Source organism: Calonectris borealis, chromosome 3, assembly GCF_964195595.1.
Source record: "Calonectris borealis chromosome 3, bCalBor7.hap1.2, whole genome shotgun sequence".
NCBI classification, from domain to species: domain Eukaryota; kingdom Metazoa; phylum Chordata; class Aves; order Procellariiformes; family Procellariidae; genus Calonectris; species Calonectris borealis.
Window position 1 is genome coordinate 108,932,341 of NC_134314.1, and position 20,567 is coordinate 108,952,907.

Genomic DNA, 20,567 nt, shown 5'->3' on the forward strand with positions numbered 1-20,567 from the left:
TCCAACCCTTTCTGCTACCCTTTCAAACCAAAGCGATGATGCTGTTCAAGCTGGGCTCTTCTAACAGTGACAGATGGCCTCATCCAGCGAGCCAGTGACGCTTGCCGTGCAGAGCCTTTGGCCCAAGTGATTTGGCTGCTAAGACCACAGTGTTAGCATGGTACTGAGTTTTTTAAAAACGAGAGGGAAGATGACAAGCTTATCTTAGCTGAATAGCCATACACAGCAATGCCAAGGTTTCCAAGTTAATAAAAAGCCAACAGCATTACAGATAAATGTATTTTAATTAGGATTAAATACTATCTCAAGGTATCTTGAAATCGCACTTGTACTGTACTAATCAACAGCCAGAGGCAATAAAAAAAGTCTGAAAACGTAAAAGTTCTAACATCCAACACATGACAGTAAGTGCTGCCATATAAAGCGACAAACACTGCTCCCAAGAACAGATATTCTTAGAGGAAAAAGTCATAACATTTTTGTATGGACAAAAAAATTTAAGTTGAAGATCGGAAGAAATATATTAGTGCCTGCCTTTTTAAAAGTTTTTTTTACATTAAATACAGTTTTCTGTAAAAGCAAGGTACTTTCTAAATTCATGGTTTATATACTGTATGTACACAAAAGCAGAACATTGTACAGTGTTTTTGGATAAAGCAGCACTAACTAGCTATAAGCTGGTACGGTGTTGCTGAACCAAACGCAAGATGACAAGTTAAGCACTCTAGGAGAAGTATCTCCATGGTTGGTATGAGAAAAGTAAAGTATTGTGTATGTACAAACTGATTATTCAAACAAATCCCGCAAACTCAACATCATTTGCCACGGAACTGTACATGCTGCAGCTAATCAATGGAAGTCTTACTGCAAGAACTGATCTGAGACCCAAAGTAACCATTTTCTTTCAGTAACAAAGTGCATTACCCATGCAGAGGGCACTTACGCAAGTCGTCATTGCAACACATCACCCCTGGCGTGCAGGGCTCCAAGGAGCGCAGATTCTTACCGCAGCCTCAAGTCAAGTAGCGACCTGCATTTTTCCACTATACAAAATATGAAATGCCCCAACCAAACTATATGAAATTGAGATTAAAGCTACATTATTAAGTATCTGTATGTGCACTCTGCCTTTCTGCAGATAGTTACAGATTAAAGCAGAAAGCTTACACCAAAGTATCACCAGTTCAGACTAAAATAGACTGGCAGTGATTTCCATAATTAGTGCAACATCAACTCCTATACTTTATCAAAGTGACTTACTGTTCTTCAGATGCACAACGTGCTTATTTAGATTTTAGAAAAACAGACAAACCAGAACATTGTGCAGAAAACTGGTTTCAGGTTTGTAAATTTTTTTTAAAGTCTACCCCATTAAAAACCCACCAAAGTTAGAAATAGTTTGTGCCCTGGTTCAAAGTCAATTGCCTCAAAAAATGACTTCTTTTATTCTAGGGTTAGCAGCGGGGCAGAGAGATTAAGGTGGTTCTTGTTACATATACTTTTAATTGTCATTCAGTTTACATCTTCAGAAGAGGTTATTTGCTGTACTTCCAGGATGCTGTTCATCCTTGTCTTAGCCACTACACTGGTTTAAGGAACTGAATGTTTCTTCTTTGATGAGGACAGAAGCGAGACAACTTGTTTCTAAACTGCATCAACTTAAAGTTTCAAGTTTTAATGGTGTAAAAATCTGACATTCAATTACAGTTAAGAGAAACTTGCTACACAGCAAACTGCATCCAAATCTACCAGTTATTGATGGGACCTTTAAATTAACCGTTAACAAGTTATTCAAAGCATCCAGACCTGGAAACATCAGATCACCCAGCCAGTGAGCCAGCAGCTCCCTCCCCCTTTTTCATGAGGCTTTAACAAATGCAACTGATGTGACCTTAGCACTGGAGCCAATGACTTCCATTGGTTAACTCCAATACCCAAAAAGGCTAGGGAGATCCTGTGTTAAGCCCAATGCAATATGCATTAGTGTCATGGAGCAGGAAGATCCCAGTGTCTACTTGTTAAAGTTCACACAAACCATACAGATACAGACAGGATAAAACACAGACTCAAAAGGATCCATTATGCTTGAAGAAAATTCCAAATAAAATGACATCTTCTGCACAGCCCAGCCTCAGACACAGCCACACCTTTATCTAGTATAATAAACTCTGTAGTAAACTGTTTTTGACCTCCATAGAGAGTAGGAGTTGTCAAATTTAAGGAGATAAACTCCTCTCCCTGGGTACTGGTGGCTGCCAGCATACACTTCTTCGTGACAGTCTCGTCTGTACACAGGCACTATTTCATCTAGCTGAGGCTTGTTGGCATTCTTTTTGGCTTTTTCTTCACTGCTAGTATTTTCTGCAAGGGGAAAAAAAAAAGGTGTCAGTTAACATGGGTGGATGCTTTACAAGAGAAAGTTAGACTGATCTGTAGTGGACAAGGCACTCTTTGTTAGTTTAAAAATTGAAGGGGTTCATACCAAGGCTAAAGCATTCAAAAGCAGGAGGAACAGTAAGCATGCTCACTTTATCATGAATTTTACAGTTCTATATTAAAACCCACCATACCCATCTCCCCAGCACAGCTGCGTCAGTTTGTAAGAGATGCAAAGCTCAAGTTTTCATTAAGACATTACCCCACATTGACTGCTGCTGATCTGACATACTTACTACTACTGATTACTTAGTAGTAATATCCAGAAGGCCACTGCTTCCTATGTCAGAGCAGTTCCTTCTAAGCAAATCACATGCTCATTTCAAAACATTTTTTTCTGATGGTATGTTAAACTTCCCTGTAGGTAAAGGCTGTGATCTGTGCCCTGGCCGCTATCAGGAATTGCTCTTTTAAGCTGTTTTGTTGAAGCCTCAAGGAAACTTCCTCCCTAGAAGAAGTTCGTGAACAGCAGGGCAGGATTTTTCTTAAGGTTTTCAGTGTGCTGAAAGATCCACTATGCTCTATTATGGCACGGGTTTCAGTCTAGCTTACTGAATAGATGAATTGGACAAGAGGGCACACTAAGGAGTAAGTAAAACTTAGGAATAGTATTTCCCCACCCTCAACTGCTTTAACCTATCTGTGACCAAATGAGGTGACTGAAGTTACTTTCAGAATTGCACTTTTTATTCAAAATTGAAGATTCCAGCTACACGGAAGTTGGGGGAACCGGGCGGTAACACAAGACAACCAGTTGGGTTTCCCCCTATGGCAAGCTCTGTAGGAGTGGCAGTTCATTGATATAAATAAGCACGCTTACCTTCTTCTTCATCCTCATCATCACTGGATTCGCTGACATGCACACTGACTGCAGTATTAGGGGAGTCTGTCCATTCAAAATACACCCCAAAACCAATGTCATAATTGTCTGTAGCAAACTCCCAAAAGAGGTAAGACCCCTCTTCATGAGTTGGTACTCTAACTGTAACCACTTCTCCTCGGCCCACTGTGATCACAGAGTCTGCATCCTGCCGGATTTTTTCCTTGAAGTCTTTTATCTGGGGTCGCGTCCACATCGATGGGGCAGCTATCACTGGAACAGAATCTGGAGAGGGGGGGGAAAATACCCCAGTTAAGCTTTTGTTTCAGTTATTTAACATAAAATGCTTAAGTGTGCTTTAGGGGCACTTGAGGACCACAGGCATCAGAGTTGCTTCTGAGTAATTTACTTTTTTTTTACTGAAGAAACATCTTTTCACAGGTTGAAAGTTGCACGAAATGCAGTGCAAGTTTAGATATAACCATGCACACAAATCCTACCAGTATACCCATCTGCCACATTTAAACTGACAGTGCTTACGCAGAAAAGACTCAGAAGACAGATGTACTGCTACCGGTGGCGGGGTTACATTGCACAGAACCCTTTATTGAAAGGATCTTTAATGTGACAGAACCAGAGGTTGTTGTTTGTCTAGAAATTGTCAAATATTGACTAAAATTATGGAACACCTCACTATGCAGACAGGCACCGTGCTAGTGTTGGTTCCATACCGGGATCCAAGCAAGGCTTTCGAGGACTACTGATTGTGCATGAAAGTACAGAGGCAACACCCAGAAATACCGGTGACGAGAGAGTTGCTGGGAGGCTACTTTTCCTGCTCCACTTCCACAGCTTCCCAGAAGCTGTCTCAAGAAGGTGGGAAGTGTGAGGGGACAGCAGTCCAGGCTGCACATAGGACAGGGCTAAGCCACAGCATTCAGAGAGAGTAAGAAAGATTTGGCTTTATTTTAACCTGCAAGGCTAAATCAACACTCAGTTTTGACTTGAGTTCAAGTAAGTTTGAACATATTTCTGCACAGAACAGCTTTCTGCTAGAACTTTTATGCTCCTTTCCTTCAAGTCAAGAGTGAAAGGAGGTTCTGAATCCCATCCACTTTGCTTGAAATGCTTTTGCTGCTTCCTCTTTCCCGCTCCCCCAAAGCTGAGTTTTGTCTGTGCAATACTATTCTCCCTTGAGAGAAACTGGACCCAGGAATCAAACCTAGCTCTTGCATAGCCCAATGAAACCAAGCAAAGAGCCATGTAACTATACTTAAGACATCTGAATCCTAAGAAAGGCTTTCACTGTTTGTTTTTAATTAAGGAATCTAGCTAGTCCTACCTTTTGGTCCATTCTCCAGTGCTTCTTCCAAAGCCTCTGGATCCAGCTCTTTTTCAGGGCTGTCTGCATGTGCACTGGCCTGCCCATTAACAGATGGGGTGTCCCCTGGGGCAGGTGCATTCACCTTCGATGCAGTAGTCAGAGGTGATCCTGTGGCTGCCACAACCGCCTCCTGCTGTTTTTGTAAGGCTGCCTAAAATGACAGAAATTAAGTCAAGTAAAAACCAAAACCTCCCAAGATGTCTCCCTCTTCCAGCGGAAGGTATAAAGACACTTTAAAGAAAAAAATCTTCCCCTGCACCCCAGGAGGAGGCTGTTAAGTACTTTGCCAATTTGTGAGTTAACTTGCTCAACAGGGTTCTCTATCAAATCCATGACACCCGACAAAGGCAGTTATCTAACGTGAAAGCAGGAAGCGTAAGAGCCACAAGGACCGTGAGTGGTCTGGGAGAAGAGTTATTAAAACTCAGAGGTGCTGCTTTTAGAACATGACATATGTACATTGAAACTCTTTAGATAGAATTTATCATGTTGTTCCTGTGCAAAGGATTAAATACACCTAAAAAGAGAGTATACAAGGTAACAACCATCCTTTTAGATTTAACCAGGATGCATTATCCCTTTAGCTTTAAGGCTTATTCCCCCACCCCTAGTTATCAGTACAGAGTGATTACATACACTTTTTTGTTGAGGCAGGGAAAAGCTGTAATTGACAGTACCATTCTCTGAAGAATAACCTAACAAGCACATGATTTTGATGAATGAATGGAATATAGGTATCCTGAAGGAGTGTGAAGACAATATAGTCAAATATTAGTTAGATTTCAAATTTGAGCAATTGTACAGATGCTGCCCAGATCCACCTTCTACTGAAGAAGTTCTACGCAGTGATTCAATGTAGAGTGGTGAGAACTCTTCTAGAAAACTATTGCACATAGCCTTTCCAAAATTAATCGTATCAGAAGCTGATCTGTAAGCAACCATGACAGATCAGCACTTTTTAACTGTACTAACAGATCCCAAGGCAGCTGAATTACAGGCATCCAAAAGGAAAATACTCCTCAGAAGTGTTATGGAGGCTACATGAGTTTTCAGGAAAGTCCAAAGCAGAATTAGATAATTTTAGCTGTGTTATATGCTGCTTCTCTGCAAGAGTTGTCCAAGTAGAGATTTGAAAGATAAGCTTCATTGCCTGGCAGGCTTAGTATTTTGTAAGCCACTATAAAGAAAAGGCTGTTTTGCCCTGGGTCTCAGAGGGCATTAGTCTTCTGTACGTCGAAAAGCAGACAGCCATGATTGAAAGGAGCAGTGCTGATAGCATTGAAGAATATTGGCAGCAGCATCTCCGACACTTCAGTCTCAAGGGAGTAGTATCAATTACAGAAGGCATCAAGGATGAGAGGAAATGGTCTCAAGTTGCGCCAGGGGAGGTTTAGATTGGATATTAGGAAAAATTTCTTCACTGAAAGGGTTATCAAACATCGGAACAGGCTGCCCTGGGAAGTGGTTGAGTCACCATCCCTGGAGGTATTTAAAAGACGTGTAGATGAGGCGCTTAGGGACATGGTTTAGTAGCGGACTAGGCAGTGTTAGGTTGGACTTGATAATCTTAAAGGTCTTTTTCAACCTAAATGATTCCATGATCCCATGACAAGACTGATGAGGCTATAGCTTTTGCTTACCACTATGACACCAAAGCATTGGTACCAAGGTAGCATTAAGCTTCAAGAGTAACTATTACAGGGCAGGACATCTTTCACTAGGTCAGGTTGCTCAGAGCTCTGTCCAACCTGACCTTGAACACTTCCAGTGATGGGGCATCCACAACTTCTCTGGGCAACCTGGTCCAGTGTCTCACCACCTTTCCAATCTAAACCTACCCTCTTTCAGTTTAAAACCATTGCCCCTTGTCCTGTCACTACAAGCCCTGGTAAAAAGTCTTTCTCCGTGTTTCTTATAAGCCCCTTTTAAGTATTGAAAGGCTGAGATAAGGTCTCCCTGGAGCCTTCTCTTCTCCAGGCTAAACCACCCCAGCTCTCTCTCAGCCTTTCCTCATAGGCGAGGGGTTCCAGCCCTCTGATCATTTTTGTGGCCCTCCTCTGGACCTCTAACAGGTCCATGTCTGTCTTGTACTGGGGACCCCAGAGCTGGATACAGGACTCCAGGTGGGGTCTCATGAGAGCTGAGTAGAGGGGCAGAATTACCTCCCTCAGCCTTCTGGCCACTCTTCTGTTTATGCAGCCCAGGATACGAGTGGCTTTCTGGGCTGCAAGTGCACATTGCCAGCTTATATCCAGTTTTTCATCCACAAGTATCCCCAAGTCCATTTCTGTAGGGCTGCTCTGAATCCATTCATCCCACTGTCTATATTGATACTGGGTGGTTGTCCCTACCCAGGTGCAGGACCTTGCACTTGGCTTTGTTGAACTTTATGAGGTTCACATGGGCCACATGGGTTCACATGGGTTCCTTTCTTGGACAGTTCTTTGCTGAGGGCATCAGTCTCATCAAAATAGAGATGACTTCACAGGAAAGTAGTTACTGAATTTTAGGTCTTTAGCTCAAGAACAATAGACCTCAGGCTGGTGGTTATAGGCCATTTAAGATTCAGGTCCTACCCAACGAGGTCAGACACACCTGAAGCCTGGCTTACATCTGTTTAAGACACTTACAGATGGACATCCTTGAACTTTAAAATAGCTTAAGATGTGAATATGGCACATTTGCCAGAGATGCAAGATTTCCCTAAACAGAGAAGTAGCCTTTCAAGCCCAGGCGCAAAACCCTTCCAAAGTAGTAAGGTACCACTGCCACCACCCATTGCTACCAGAAATATGACAGTCTGTCCTCCCACCCAAACCACGAGCAGTCTATTGCAGGCAAGCAAATTAATTAGATACTGATGTCAAACAATAGATGCAAAAGGAGAGAGAAGTCAGTAGTGCTCAAGTTGACAGGGAGGAGCAATCTCAAACCCAGTAGTGATGTGACAGTGCTGCATGCATGTTCAGCTGGAAACACACGGCTGACCAAAGCCTGCTGCTCTGCACAGATCTTCAGGTGCGATACCTACACGGAGAATCACTTGAATAGGTTTGTTCGTGCTCAGATGCACTGTTATGTACCCCCATTAAATTACAGACACAATAGATGCTGCAGCAGAGCGCTTCACATTCGGTCTCCAAGAATTGTATTGAACAAAGTAGTTAAAGGCTGCTTAGAATTTTCTTAACTAACAGCTGCTTCAGAAAACTACTCGAAAAGATTAAATAAAGGCTTTGGTGTTTGAATCTGAAGCAGCATTAGTCACTAAACACTACCTCTCCTTGTAGCAATTAGCTTTTCAAGGGGATAAGGGTAGACAAGTTAACATCTCCCACAGACAGCCTGGGACACAAAATTTAAGTTTCTCAGCTGGTCAGCCATACCTGTTGCTGTGCAAGCTGGACTTGATACAACTGCTGCATGTATTGTTGATAATGCTGTTCCTGGAGCTGCCGAATTAGGATCTGCTGCTGTTCATAGTTGCCGGGATACTGCTGGGCTGCATACTGCTGGAACTGAATGGCAGTCTGGGAGTTCAGTGCTGCCATTATCTGTTGCCTAGATTGGTGGGAGGAGAGCAGAAAGATTACAAGCAGCTGAGGGTATTGGGGAAAATCCCTGTACTTAAGTGATTTAAGTGGCCTCAAAGACAGTTAATTCAATTCCTGCAAAAACCAATTAAAACAAATCCACACATTAGAGTAGAGCCCAGAGGTAATGCAAATGTGAATTTTGCCTAAAAATACACTCAGAATATAAAGGGAGCAACAATTTCTACCCAATGTTTGAAAACATCAAATGTTAAAAAAAAAAACAAGAGGTCTTACATAATTCTCAATTTGTAGTCTGATAAAGAGGTAGTGCTAGAAAAAATGCGTGACTAAATTTCTCAAACAAGCAAGGGAAAAAACCCACATTTGGTTCCTCCAGAAAACATGCAGAAACCATCAGCATGCCCTTCTACAAATATTGATAAGAACAGACCTGCTGTGGTACGGCACGCCAATGCTTTTTGGTAAATCTAAGAAAAACACACTTCATTACTATCTTAATTTCCCACGACAGAATGCAAACAGATATGAAAAGCATGACTGACTGTGGCCTAATTCAGGAAAAGAAAAAATGCTGCCAAATAGGGCATCTGTGTCTCCAATAAACTCAACTGCTGAAACTTCAGGAGGAACACAGGGGTTACTTATGCACAGGATCAGTTTTCCTCCTCTCGCCAGAGGGCTAACAGAAACTATATAGTAAAAAACTAACTAGCTCCAGAGTTCATTTTGCCTCACGTTACGTTCATCAGTGACCAGCTATCGATGCTTCAGAGGAAGAAAGAAGTATCACACAAATGCAGGAGTAATTCTTTGCTTCCTGCCCTTCTTCCTTCTCCCAAAATCATCCTCTAAAAGTTCCAGTATTAGATTGGTTTGTATCCTAAAAGGCAAGATTTACTATTTCAGCAAAACTGTGACCACTTTAGGTACACTTGGCCTTTAATATGTACCCATATTTCTTTTCTGTCTAAATTCTTTACCTCTGTAACCTGTTACAACCACTTAATACACAACTGCTATTCATGTAAAAAAAGTAATCTCTTAACTTCAAGGCATACCACACTTCTTGTTACTTTGCACTGTGCAACATTTTTTTGTTGTATTCTCTGTTCATGTATGTCTGTATTTTTCACTCCTCTGGCTCTCACAGTGCTAAACAAACAGTAAAACTTGTGGCTTAATTATGTGCTCCCTTCTCAAAACCACTACATAGCAAGCGCAGGATCTACTTCAGAGACACCCCCTGCAAAGACATTTTTATTATGGAGAATGACTGCTGACTGATGTTGAACAGCTCTGATGACCTACTATTCTCTTAGATACTACGTGTGCAACACTGGATCCATGTTTTCAGCATCTGGATGTGATGGGAACAATGAAATATAACTAGAGCTGTATATTCTAAGTAAACAACTTCATTCATACCACAAACAGAGGTTAAGTGCATTTGAACATGAATTTTTAACTCCTTTTAGAAAGGTGCTAAGATCCAGTGATTGCCAGTGTACAAATGAGATTTGCAGACACTTCACACTTCCTAAAAAGGGAGCACCTTTAAGTAGGTAGTGTTAGACTATCAAGTTAGAAAATTTCAGCCATGCATTCAAAACCCAATGAACTGCAGTTATCCTTTTTCAAGGTTCCACCTTCTGTGAAAGGATAGAAACTTTCCAGTCACAGTTCACACAACACTTCCAGTTGGACATTTAACTCTGCTCAGTTGAGTGCAGCATTAATCATTTAATAAGCAGAGCCACAAGTTTTCACAAGGTGCAGCCCTTGAACTCAAAAACCTCCAGAGCTTCTCTTTAAACAAAGCTTCTCTGGCACTTTCATCTGAGAAGGCTGCATACAATAACACATTAGAATAATTGTTCTCTGCAAACTGTGTCCCTCTTAACTAAGGATGCAAATGTCACTGCCAGACTCGAGTGCTCTGAACTTCAGGTATTAAATTCTAGCGTAACTATTTAAACAGATAGATACAATTGTCTCAAGTGCAAGGCAGTTTTGTTTTTTTTTTTTTTAAAGTGTTGTGTGTTTCAGCTACTCACTTCTGTTGTTCCATCCGAAGTCGTTCCTCCTCTATTCTCCTCCTCTCTTCTTCTTCTCTTCTCACTCTTTCCTCTTCTTCTCGTCTACGCTTTTCTTCTTCTTTTTGTAAACGCTCACGCTCCTCCTCTTCACGCCGCCTTCGTTCTTCCTCTTCTCTTCTGCAACATCCACTCAATAAGCTATTTCAGCATTCCTACAATCCTAGGATGAGTTATTTTCAACATGCTGTAACCTGCCTTTTGCCTGCCCAAAGGCTTTTTGTTTGGTATCATCTCCTCCCACTTCAATTTGACTGGAGAAGTGTCTTATTGGACACAAGAAGAAAACATATTAATATTTAGTTTTACTGCACTGTGCAGTATGACAAGTGTAAATTCTGTATTATAATTTGACATTCATTCTAATGTATTACTATACTATCCTTAGCAGAGAGCACTAGGAAAAATTGTCTGGAAACCTTAAACACATTTTCCAAGCTTTAACATACGTTCAATAAGTACATGGATTCTATAGTTTAATAATCACATGATACGTAAACTATAGTAGAAGATAGCCTTTGTAAAGTTGCTAACCCATGCTAGAAGAGGAGTTTAAAGCACCTGACAATCTCATGTTCTGTATACATTTAGTCCACAGACATATCAGGGCAGACATTTTGTGAAGTGTGTATTTCTTAACAGATAACAGTATCAGCAAAATTTTAAAAACTCCTTATATTCTAGGTGTCTTCACCTCAGAAACAATCATTCATTACTGGCAAAGTAAAAAGGCTTAAAGAGATCAAATGGTACCACAAGCACCTAAACTTCAAGCATTTCTCTTGCCAAGACGACTTCAACCTAAGCTAGCTGTGACACTGCCCGCAGGTCAAGAGTCATACACTCAATATATTCCAACACTAAAGGACTCAAACATTACCTTTTCTTTTCTTGTTCTTCTTTCTCTATCTTGTGGGAAGTGACATATGTTGAAAACAAGTGGCAGCACCTATTCAGGAGCTTAACAAATTCTGTCATAGCTTTTTGCTTTGACATGTTTCCAAGGGCAGCCCATTCCTTCCTGAGAGAGAGAAATCAGCTGAAATAACAGAAGACTCAACTCTTTCCAAGTCAATAGTGAACTCTGACAACCCAGCAGAGAAAAACAAAGTTGGGAGACCAGGGACCAAACTTTATCACAAGCAGTTTCAGAGAACCAACAACTTTGTCCCAAAGACAGACCTTAAACCTGCAGGTTTCAGTGCTCTCTTCCGCCCACACCAGAACAACCCTTTCACACAGACATAACAGAGTGCTTAGATAAAATCTCATACATACCATCGACCCTACTTCAAATGCTGAACTACATCCAAAAACTTCCCAGATACAAATGAACCTTACATATTTTTTACCCCTCTTCCACTCTGTCTGTGGGAAAAAATGCATACGTTTTCCCAGATGAACAAACATAGTAACAACCATCGATTATAATGCTTGAGTTAGTCGAATGCCACAGCCTGATTCTTCCTAAAAGAAGGCTACGTTCATTTGGGCAAAAGCAGTGCACTGGGTCCAGCTCCAAGAAGCCAGTGCTGTGTTGCACATTGCCTTCACACTAGAAATAGCAACAATGACCGTTAGAAATGCAGCCTGAACCGCAAGCAATACAAGAGACGGGCCTGAGACTGCCCAGATCTCATCAAAATTTACTCAGAGTTTGAATGCATCAGGTATCTGATTTCAGAAGTTATCTTTGATATTAACAAAAGCTACGGTGAATGCTGCTACCATTGGCAAAAGGCTTGGCCTGCTGTAACCCTGGTGTGGAGTTAGGATGGAACGTGGGCCTGCACATTAATGCACAGCTAACCAAGTCTTAAACTGCTATGAGAAATTGGACTGTTGGCACAGCAGCTTTTCCTAGTGTGGTTGAAAAAACCCAATAATCTTCTGCTAGCTCCTTTACTGAACTGTGACTCAGATTTCTAAGAGGTATTTGAAGAGGCCACTCTCACTATCCACCATACACACACATTGACACAACCCGCATGCTTGTCTTCTTATTGCAGAAATTGGATGATATTTTCTTCGGACAGGAAAAGCAGAGTTAAGATCAACAAGAGCACCAGCCCTTTTACCTTCTATCATTCCCCAGCACATCAAAGAATCCAACTTCAGGGCAAGTGTCAGGGTTGTAAGGTCCCAGCAGAACCTGCTTGTGCAGGGCCACAAGTTTGAGTTTTTCTTCATATGTTGGATGAAAGGCTTTGCCATCTTTTTCTGTAGAAGAAAAGAAAATTTCACTGTTGTGATTAATTAGATTAAGCACAGGACAGCAAAGAGCATTTTGTATAACCATTATCATGATTTCTCCGTAAAAAAGAAATAAGGAAGGTAAGTCACAAAAGGTTAGACAAATTAACTCAGTTCTATTCAAATAAAATATAGATCTGTCCAGAAGAAACACATCTACCTTCAGCTGCTGAAACTTAATTATGAAGTGTTTTTCATCATACCACCTAGAATGAATCTTAGCTAGTAAGTTATCACATAAATATTTATGTTAATTAGTTGAACATCACACCATATGGATTTGTATCTCTAAAATATTTAAAAACCTTAACTTGAATTCAAATGTGTCTGCCAAGTCTATTGTACTGTGGATAGGAAGGATTTTCCACAAAGAACAATGCGATGTTAACTTTATAGATTGCTCTCCTTTCATCGATGAATGCAGAACAAGCAAGGTTTAAGGCAAGGAAAACCACAGAGAGGAATAAGTAGAATTAAGGGAAAGTTTTCCTTGAGGCAATTTGATTGCTGCACTTTGCCAAGGCAGCTGGAATAACCCCTCACAATGAAAAGCCTTAGAGGTGACTCCATCAGCAGCAACATGTACAGAGAGCTCTGGCCGTAAGACACAGGCAACATAAGCCTGAACATAATCAGAATTCCAATGGCTCCACAGCAACACCTTCTGAAGCAGCTCCGGTTAGATCCCGCCACACATTTACCAGTAAGAAGAGACTTGCATTGATTTAAAATGATATGTGAATTAGTCAGCTAGGACTTACCTCAGCACATTTAAACTGTCAAAACAAATCAAAGAAACAGGCACTGCTATATATAATTACACTGCTCATTAAGAAAAGACCTTTTTCTTGAACAGGAAAACAAATAAATAAGCATCATCTCCTTTTGGAAAGGCTGCAATGAGGAAGCCATTATCGGATGTAAACAATAGACATTTCACATGACTGTACTAATAGCTGCTCTCCCCGTAGTCAGGAACCACAGGCAGAGCTGCCACTAGTCTCCAGCTCTCCGTTTTACAGTAAAGGTCACTTTGGAGCAAGTTGTTTACAGCCCTAAATGGAACAGTCCAATTCACACCCAAATTTTAGGGCAGACAATTTACATATTGCAAAATTGCTCAGCTGATGCTTGTAAACAGTTACTAACAGGAAAAGAAGCAAATCTCAGAACAAAAGAGGAGGGGAAATACCTCTACTATTGAGGCTTATTGAGAAACTTGGAGCAAGTATTTCTGAAAATTGGAAACAACCCCAGAGGGAAAGCACTTGCAGGTCACAGTAAGAAGCTCTATTTTTGACAGAGTAAGTTCAGTACATTACTGGACTTTACTCAGTTAAAACATCACAAGGAACCACTGCACGCATGCCATTAATTTTGAAGCCAGAAAAACCATTTAATCACTTATTGTCCATTTCTAGAGACCCACTGCACCTTCCAGAATCTCAAGTATTCGCTCTTCTCCCAGTGTCACACAACCTTACAGCAAATAACTCTTCCAGCTTCAAAAAACAGAAGCCTTTGTCCCCCAAAATATCTATTTCCAAAAACACTGGTGGGGTGGAAAAGGGGGGGATGTAAAGACTGAACCAGAGTCTACCCAGTAGTATCCAGTGAAAGGACAAGAGGCAGCGGACGTAAACTGAAACACAGGAAATTCCACTTAAGCATACGAAGTGGCTTTTTTAAATGTGAGTGATCAAGCACTGGAACAGGTTGCCCAGAGAGGCTTCGACATCTCCACCCCTGGAGATATTCAAAACCCAAATGGACACAGTCCCGAGAAGCCTGCTCTGAACAGTGAGGGCTGAACTTGACAATCCCCAGAGGTCCCTTCCCACCTCAAAAAGTCTTAAGAGATGCAAATCACTGCATCCTGGTAAGCTCTCTCCCTGGGTCCCTGGGTCTCAGGTCTCCTGCTCGCAGGCTGCCCAAAGAGTCCTTTGGCTTTTCCTCAATTCTTCACACTTCTCATTTAACTCAGAATTTGCTTATTAGGTAGCAAGCACTTCCATTAGGCTCAATAAACAGCACGCACTTTGAAATCATACTTAATATCCTGGGGCAGCGTGCTTAAAAGCAAGGCAATTGATAAGGGTACTACACTGAAATTTTGCCAGGCTTCTAAGCGAAGTACACTTCTCAAGGGGGTCCCTATGGCATAGTTTACCTTGCACAACCTGTATACGTACAGTTGTCTGCCAAAAACCATAGCTTTGCTGTACTAGATTGCTACCTAAGCCAGCTAACATCATCAGTATTTGAAATCACTTCTGAAGAGGGTTAAAGGGAAAAAAAAAAAAATCGTTTCCCATGCTATACACAGCATGCCTGCATTATCACAGAACGGAGAAGTCAGACCTCAAGCCTTAACTATCAAGAAGCCAAAATCTGCATTTACAAAGAATGGTGATGCAAGGGAAGATGAACAAACAAGCTAAATAAGAGAGGAAAACAGACAGACGAGAAAAATGTGGGACAGGCATTCAGTGACTTGTAGATAATACAGATTAGAAGCAAACTCTCAGCAAAGTATCTGGTGCCAGTTGAGAGCGAAGCTGTATACTAGCTATTTTTCAGCTGAATTCTTCAGCATGAACCACACTGTATAATTATCCCAAAGATTTGGAATTGTTGCTATTAAACTGAACCAGAGGACCTGAAGCCATCTGCAGAGTCAAATATGCCAAAAAAGAGCATTAGTGAGTCCGGTTAAGTAGAAGTGCCAAATTTATTCAAGCATCCGTGAACATACCATTTAAGTAGGTATTACCCACACATCTAATACAGCTGTCAGGAAGCTGAAGAACATCAAAGAGCTCAGGGAACACATTGAGGAATCCAAAGGATGCGCACAGCAGTAGTACAGCACCTATACAACCCTCCTTATGCCACTTATGCCTTTCTCTGGCCGACCCAACAGGGCCAGAGAAAGGCTCAGCTTTCTTACAGAACATTAGGAAACTTCTTTCTTGACAATACTTCAAACCATCGTTCACCTGAAATGGCAATTTCTCAACTCAACTAAACTCTACGCTTAAGCAGCGGCCATTAACAGATCAAACTCAAGCAGTGGTTAAGGGGATGGCTACATGAACAAGGCAGGCAATGGACCTACGATGCTTTAGGCATTCTGCAGCAAGGGCCCATATATATATATATACACACACACACGCACACACGTACTTCACTGATGACGTGAAGTAGTTCACCCAGAACACAGAGAAAGACTGGCTCCCACTTAGTGCAAGCCCAGGCCTCGCTGATATGTGCCATGAAACCACAACACTGCGTTACGGTGTGGTCACCCCTGCACACCTAATATCAGCTATTCAGACTACCGCTCTCCTTGGCAGTGGCTACTTTGTTTAGAGGCCCGCAAAACTGAGATCCATTGAGGGCAACTCAGTTAAATTCTCCAGAAAACCAATACTTAGTACACCAACGACCCTTCTTGCACTACAGGTAATTAACCGTATGCTTGAAGACCACCGTTTGTGTCAGCATGCAAACACAACTGAAAGATGAAGCTATAACTAGTAATGAAAAGCAGATAATGGAGGCTTATGTCACTATGTAGCACTGTACCATTGACATGAATTGGTCTAAAACTGCAAATTCAGACTCAAGGGAGTTTAAGAAATATGCTAAGAAGAGACTGCATCATGCAAGATACTGTTACTCCCATGTAACTTCAGATGATTTTCTTCCTGTGAGAAATATGGCATAACATGCTGCAGCTTCCACTCCAACTTCACCTACTGCACTCACACGAAATGCCTAATTCCTGTGGGATAGCATTCAGTCGAGTCATCTAGAAGAAGCTAGAAAACAGTTTGTGAAGTGCGATTTTTCACCTCATAGCTTTTAAAAGCAGAAGTCACATATGTTAATGCTATTCATTTGCAAAGTTTTAATGAGCAAAACTGAAAAGCATGAGAACTGAATTGCTGCCTGCAGATCTCAGTACACACTCTTACACTCATAATTCTCCTCTCCTGAAGATGTTCTGTGTCAACAGAAGAGTTACCAACCAGTCCTTCCAATTAAACGTGATCAAAGCTCAACTTCACATCAAACGTAGATACATTACAGGGGTTTTCATATTCTTGAAAACAAAAGCCCACTTAACTTATGAATTACAATCATGCCATCAAACTAGCCCTCAAAAAAAAGATGAGGTCAGACAATTAACTTAGAATAATTATTGTTGAGGTTGAAGATACATTCTTGGTAGGATAAGAGGAAATAACTTGAAGCAATCAAACAAAATTAACATACCAGGAGAGCTTTTGGATACCAAAATTATATGGTTTGTATACTGTCTACTCAAATGTGCTGCGCTGCAAATCATTTTAGACAGTGCATGAACACTTCAGGGACTGTCATATATTGAAGGTTGGGTGCAATGGTATTTCAATGACAGGATATGGAAAACCGTAAAGCCAGGGTGATACTGGAAAGGATTTGCTGGCAGAGCTATGCAAGCCACCCCCGCCTACTGCAGGACACAGCTGACACCTTAAACAAGTTGCCTTTGCTGGCATAGCTCATATCAGCTCAACAAGCAAAATAAGCTGTCAGAGACACTTCTACTCTGCCAGCTGCCCTGGGGCACACAATTACAGACAGTCCAAGAGAAAAAGAAACATACGCATTTCAGTAACATGACTGTGTTCTCCCCTGTACACTGGATCCAGCACAGCGGAGCAGCATCTTAATGGCAGCCAAAATGCTGGTCGACCTGAACTAGGCTCGACAGAACAGTAAGGGAAAGAGTGCTTATTGTAAGGAAGGCTCTTGTTTCTCACAGAAAAATGGACGGGAACACTATTAACCATCTATTTTCTATGCCTCTATTATTCTGAAAAGCTTTCTTCACAAGCCATTACGGATGCTAAAAAAAAGCTAGCACACATCTCCTGCACAGCCTAAGGCCTGACAGTTGAAGTGACCCACGGTCAAGCATTTTAGATCTGCTTCTGTCTTTTATCAGAGACAGAATAAAGTAGCTTTTGAGTCTCTTTAATATCCTAGCCTAGTTTCAGTTGTGTTTTTCACATTGTTTATATGCACTCCCACCCTATCTTTTCTTGGAGCAATTCTGTTACATGCAATATGCCATCACAGACGTGTTAGCAGCCATTGTAATAAACAAATCCAAACTATTTTGATCAGATTCAACTTTTCTAGGAAGAAAGTACATCATGAGTTACAACCAGACAACTCGGTCTGCACACTGAAGCTGAAAGGAAGCTGCTTAACTAGCGATGGCTACTTACCCGTTGACCTCACCCAAGGGATTCCTCTAGCATCCCAACCCGAGCTCCTTCCATCCCAATAGCCACAGTTAACCCAGATACCATCGTCCTCCCAAACAAGCACTGCCCTGGGTCACTTGTTTGTTCCACGGTAGCTGTGCGAGTGCGTAATATCATACACTGAGGCACGGATACCAACTATCTTTAAGAAAGACAAAGTTTTTCAAAAATACCCCCCATCTCCAAATCAGTGGTTTTTAGAAGAATGATCAGAAACAAGATCTCAACATTGACCTATTAAGGTGGGTCAACCTCCAGATCCTTCATATGTTGCTTCTTGAAGTAAAGGAGGAATCTGTATTTGTTCCTTGGCATCTACAAGGCTGCTAAACAAGCATGCCCACTCCCACAGTTGTTTTGACAGTGGATGCATGAAAATCATTTGGAAACTAAACCAATTCTTTTCAGAGCCACACAGATATAGAACAAGCAGGCAGAATCACTAATCCAAGCATTACAAGCTCCTGTAACTCACCATCACATCTATAAATAAAAATCCTCGTGTTATGTCATTTTCAGCAAAAAACTACAGATGAAAATAAGGGCAATGACTTCATGTGACTTCTTCCAGTCATAAGGATAGAGGAACGAGGTCTTCAATTGGAAAGTCTGACAACTCCATACAATGTGGAAAATTTTCCTCTTATGAGCAAAACCATGTGTTACAAGAGCAGCAGTAAGTTGAAATGTTTTGAAATTAAGCTTTCAATAAAAGGAAGGCAACAACAAACTCACTGTTGAGACAACACAAGAAACTGGAACCTAGACACAAGTAACACTCCACTGACTTTTCACCATCCAAGAGGAGATAAATGTAGAGCATAAATTTCATTAAAACATGAGACGTAACAGACATAGGTTATCAATAATGTAGATAAGCTCATTCACAGTGTGTCATTTGTACACTGTAAATACAGGTTCCAGTAGAATATTAAATCCAAGACAAAATGAGACCACGGTTGACTGAGACAAGGAATTCACTACTGCAGAGACATTTCTTCCTACATCATGTTTTAAGAACAAACACTCATTAAACCAAACTAGAACTCTTTCAAGCAGCTTGTTTTACAGAAAGGGTAGAGAAGTCACAATGCTTCTAACCTGACACCGGTTGCAGCAGCTTCCAACACAAGAAAAAAGAGAAAAAAAAAATCAAGACCCTTATGATCCCATATGGTTCTTACAGCTAAAAAAAATCTCTGTATGTCAGAATGCTAACAAAAAAATTGCTTTGTGGAAGGGCATCAGAACAGGGTTGAACAACCAGGGCTCAAGAAAACTGCTTAGAGCCTTACATGCTCCTAACAACTATCAGGGTGCAAGTCAGCCAAAGTGAAGAAAACAGACAACTTTGTCCTTCTAGCACAGTTTCCACCTGCCAGTATGCTTGTCTTCAGAACAGGCAGCTTTCCTGGGGGTCATCTAACAACTGACCACCACAAGACTGACCTTTCCAAGTACAGAGCTGTATCTTCCCTAGCACAGGCGGGTTGCTAGACTCCCTGCTCTGTGCCCCATGTTAAACAGCGGCCGCCTAAAAGCCAGCAAAGCAACAGATCGCTGCGAGGTGCTCAAATGCTGTAGCGCAATGTAACGCTACAGCGAATGCAGCTCTTCCTCCAAAATCACGCAGTCCATTTCCTCCTCTTGAGGAAAGCAAGTGTGGCAAGGTACCTCCAGCTTCCTGAAGAAGCAAACCTGGCTACGGAGCATCCCAAGACAAACGCTCCAGGTCTACACCCTGGGTATTTCACGGCTCCCTGGCACAGCTGCCAGCACACGAAGCGGTAAAGCCAGACTTGAAGTTCGCATCCTGTGGAGACGCCACGACACCTCCTGCCAGTATCCAGGCTGTCAGCAGACTCGACAACGCTCAAAGAGCGCGCTCTTCCCCTACGTTTGCAAGGTTTTTTTTCGCATGCCACAAGCAAGGATTTTTTTCTTCCTCCGTTTTTAGGTCGGGTGGTGCAAACCCTCGGAAATGTCCCCCCGGCCCCGCGGAGCAGGCACACCGCAGCCTGGGGCAGCCTCCCGGCTCTTCTCCCGGTCCCCCGCCCCGGCTCACCTCTCGCACCAGGAAAAGCGCAGCCCCACAAGCCGTCACCGACCGCCGTGACACGATGCTCGCCCCGGCTCCCCGCCGCGCCCGGCACACCGACCCCCGGGGGCCGCGGGCGGTGCCAGCGCTGCCGCCTGCCCCGCTACGGCGCCGCCCCCCGCGGCTCTCGGGGGATCCAGGGCTCCGCCTGCGCCCCGGGTCGGGGCAGGCGATGCCGCCGCCCGGCACTTCCCGGGACGCGGCGGCTCCCGCCTCGCCGCGGCGGCCCGGCGGGGGGTGTGCGGTCCGCGTCGCCGGGCGGCCTCACCTTTGAAGAAGCGCAGCGCCAGGCCGTACAGCTCCTCCAGCGCGAAGCCCCAGCGCCGCTCCGGGCTCAGCGCCGCCTCCTCCGCCGCCGCCTCGCCGCCGGCCTCCGCCTGGCCCGGGGAGCCGGGGCCCGCTCGGCTCCGCCCCGCCGCGGGCTCCCCCTGCCCCGGCCGCGCTTCACAGTGCGGCACCTCAGCGTTGGGGCTCAGCGTCAGCCCGTCCACCGAAACCTCGAGCCGGTCCGAGCTCAGCACCGCCGCCATCCTCTTCCTCCGCCGCCTCCCGCCCGCCCTCCGCCTCCTGCTCCGCTGCGGCGGCCACGTCCCGACTTCCTGTTC

The 20,567-nt window shown here is 42.9% G+C and overlaps 1 protein-coding gene across 1 annotated transcript; it reads right to left on the reverse strand.

The window, feature by feature from the left end:
- Window positions 1-265: 265 nt before the first annotated feature.
- Window positions 266-20,567, reverse strand: ACBD3 (acyl-CoA binding domain containing 3). Its single transcript, XM_075147249.1, has 8 exons — window positions 20,231-20,567; window positions 12,369-12,510; window positions 11,171-11,311; window positions 10,252-10,410; window positions 8,027-8,201; window positions 4,599-4,791; window positions 3,257-3,541; window positions 266-2,361 (listed from the first exon to the last, which is right to left on the reverse strand). Exons 1-8 carry the CDS (start codon window positions 20,490-20,492, stop codon window positions 2,150-2,152), a joined length of 1,569 nt encoding a protein of 522 aa, XP_075003350.1. The 5' UTR covers window positions 20,493-20,567; the 3' UTR covers window positions 266-2,149.

What these genes read in the sequence shown, in the direction of transcription:
- ACBD3 (XM_075147249.1), bottom strand. Translation starts at nt 20,492, where the DNA reads ATGGCGGCGGTGCTGAGCTCGGACCGGCTCGAGGTTTCGGTGGACGGG. An exon ending in GAAGAACAAGAAAAGAAAAG is followed by an intron (nt 10,411 to 11,170) that starts GTAATGTTTGAG and finishes TGGATGTTGCAG; the next exon opens with AAGAGAAGAGGAAGAACGAA. An exon ending in ACTGGAGAATGGACCAAAAG is followed by an intron (nt 3,542 to 4,598) that starts GTAGGACTAGCT and finishes CCCCCTCTCCAG; the next exon opens with ATTCTGTTCCAGTGATAGCT.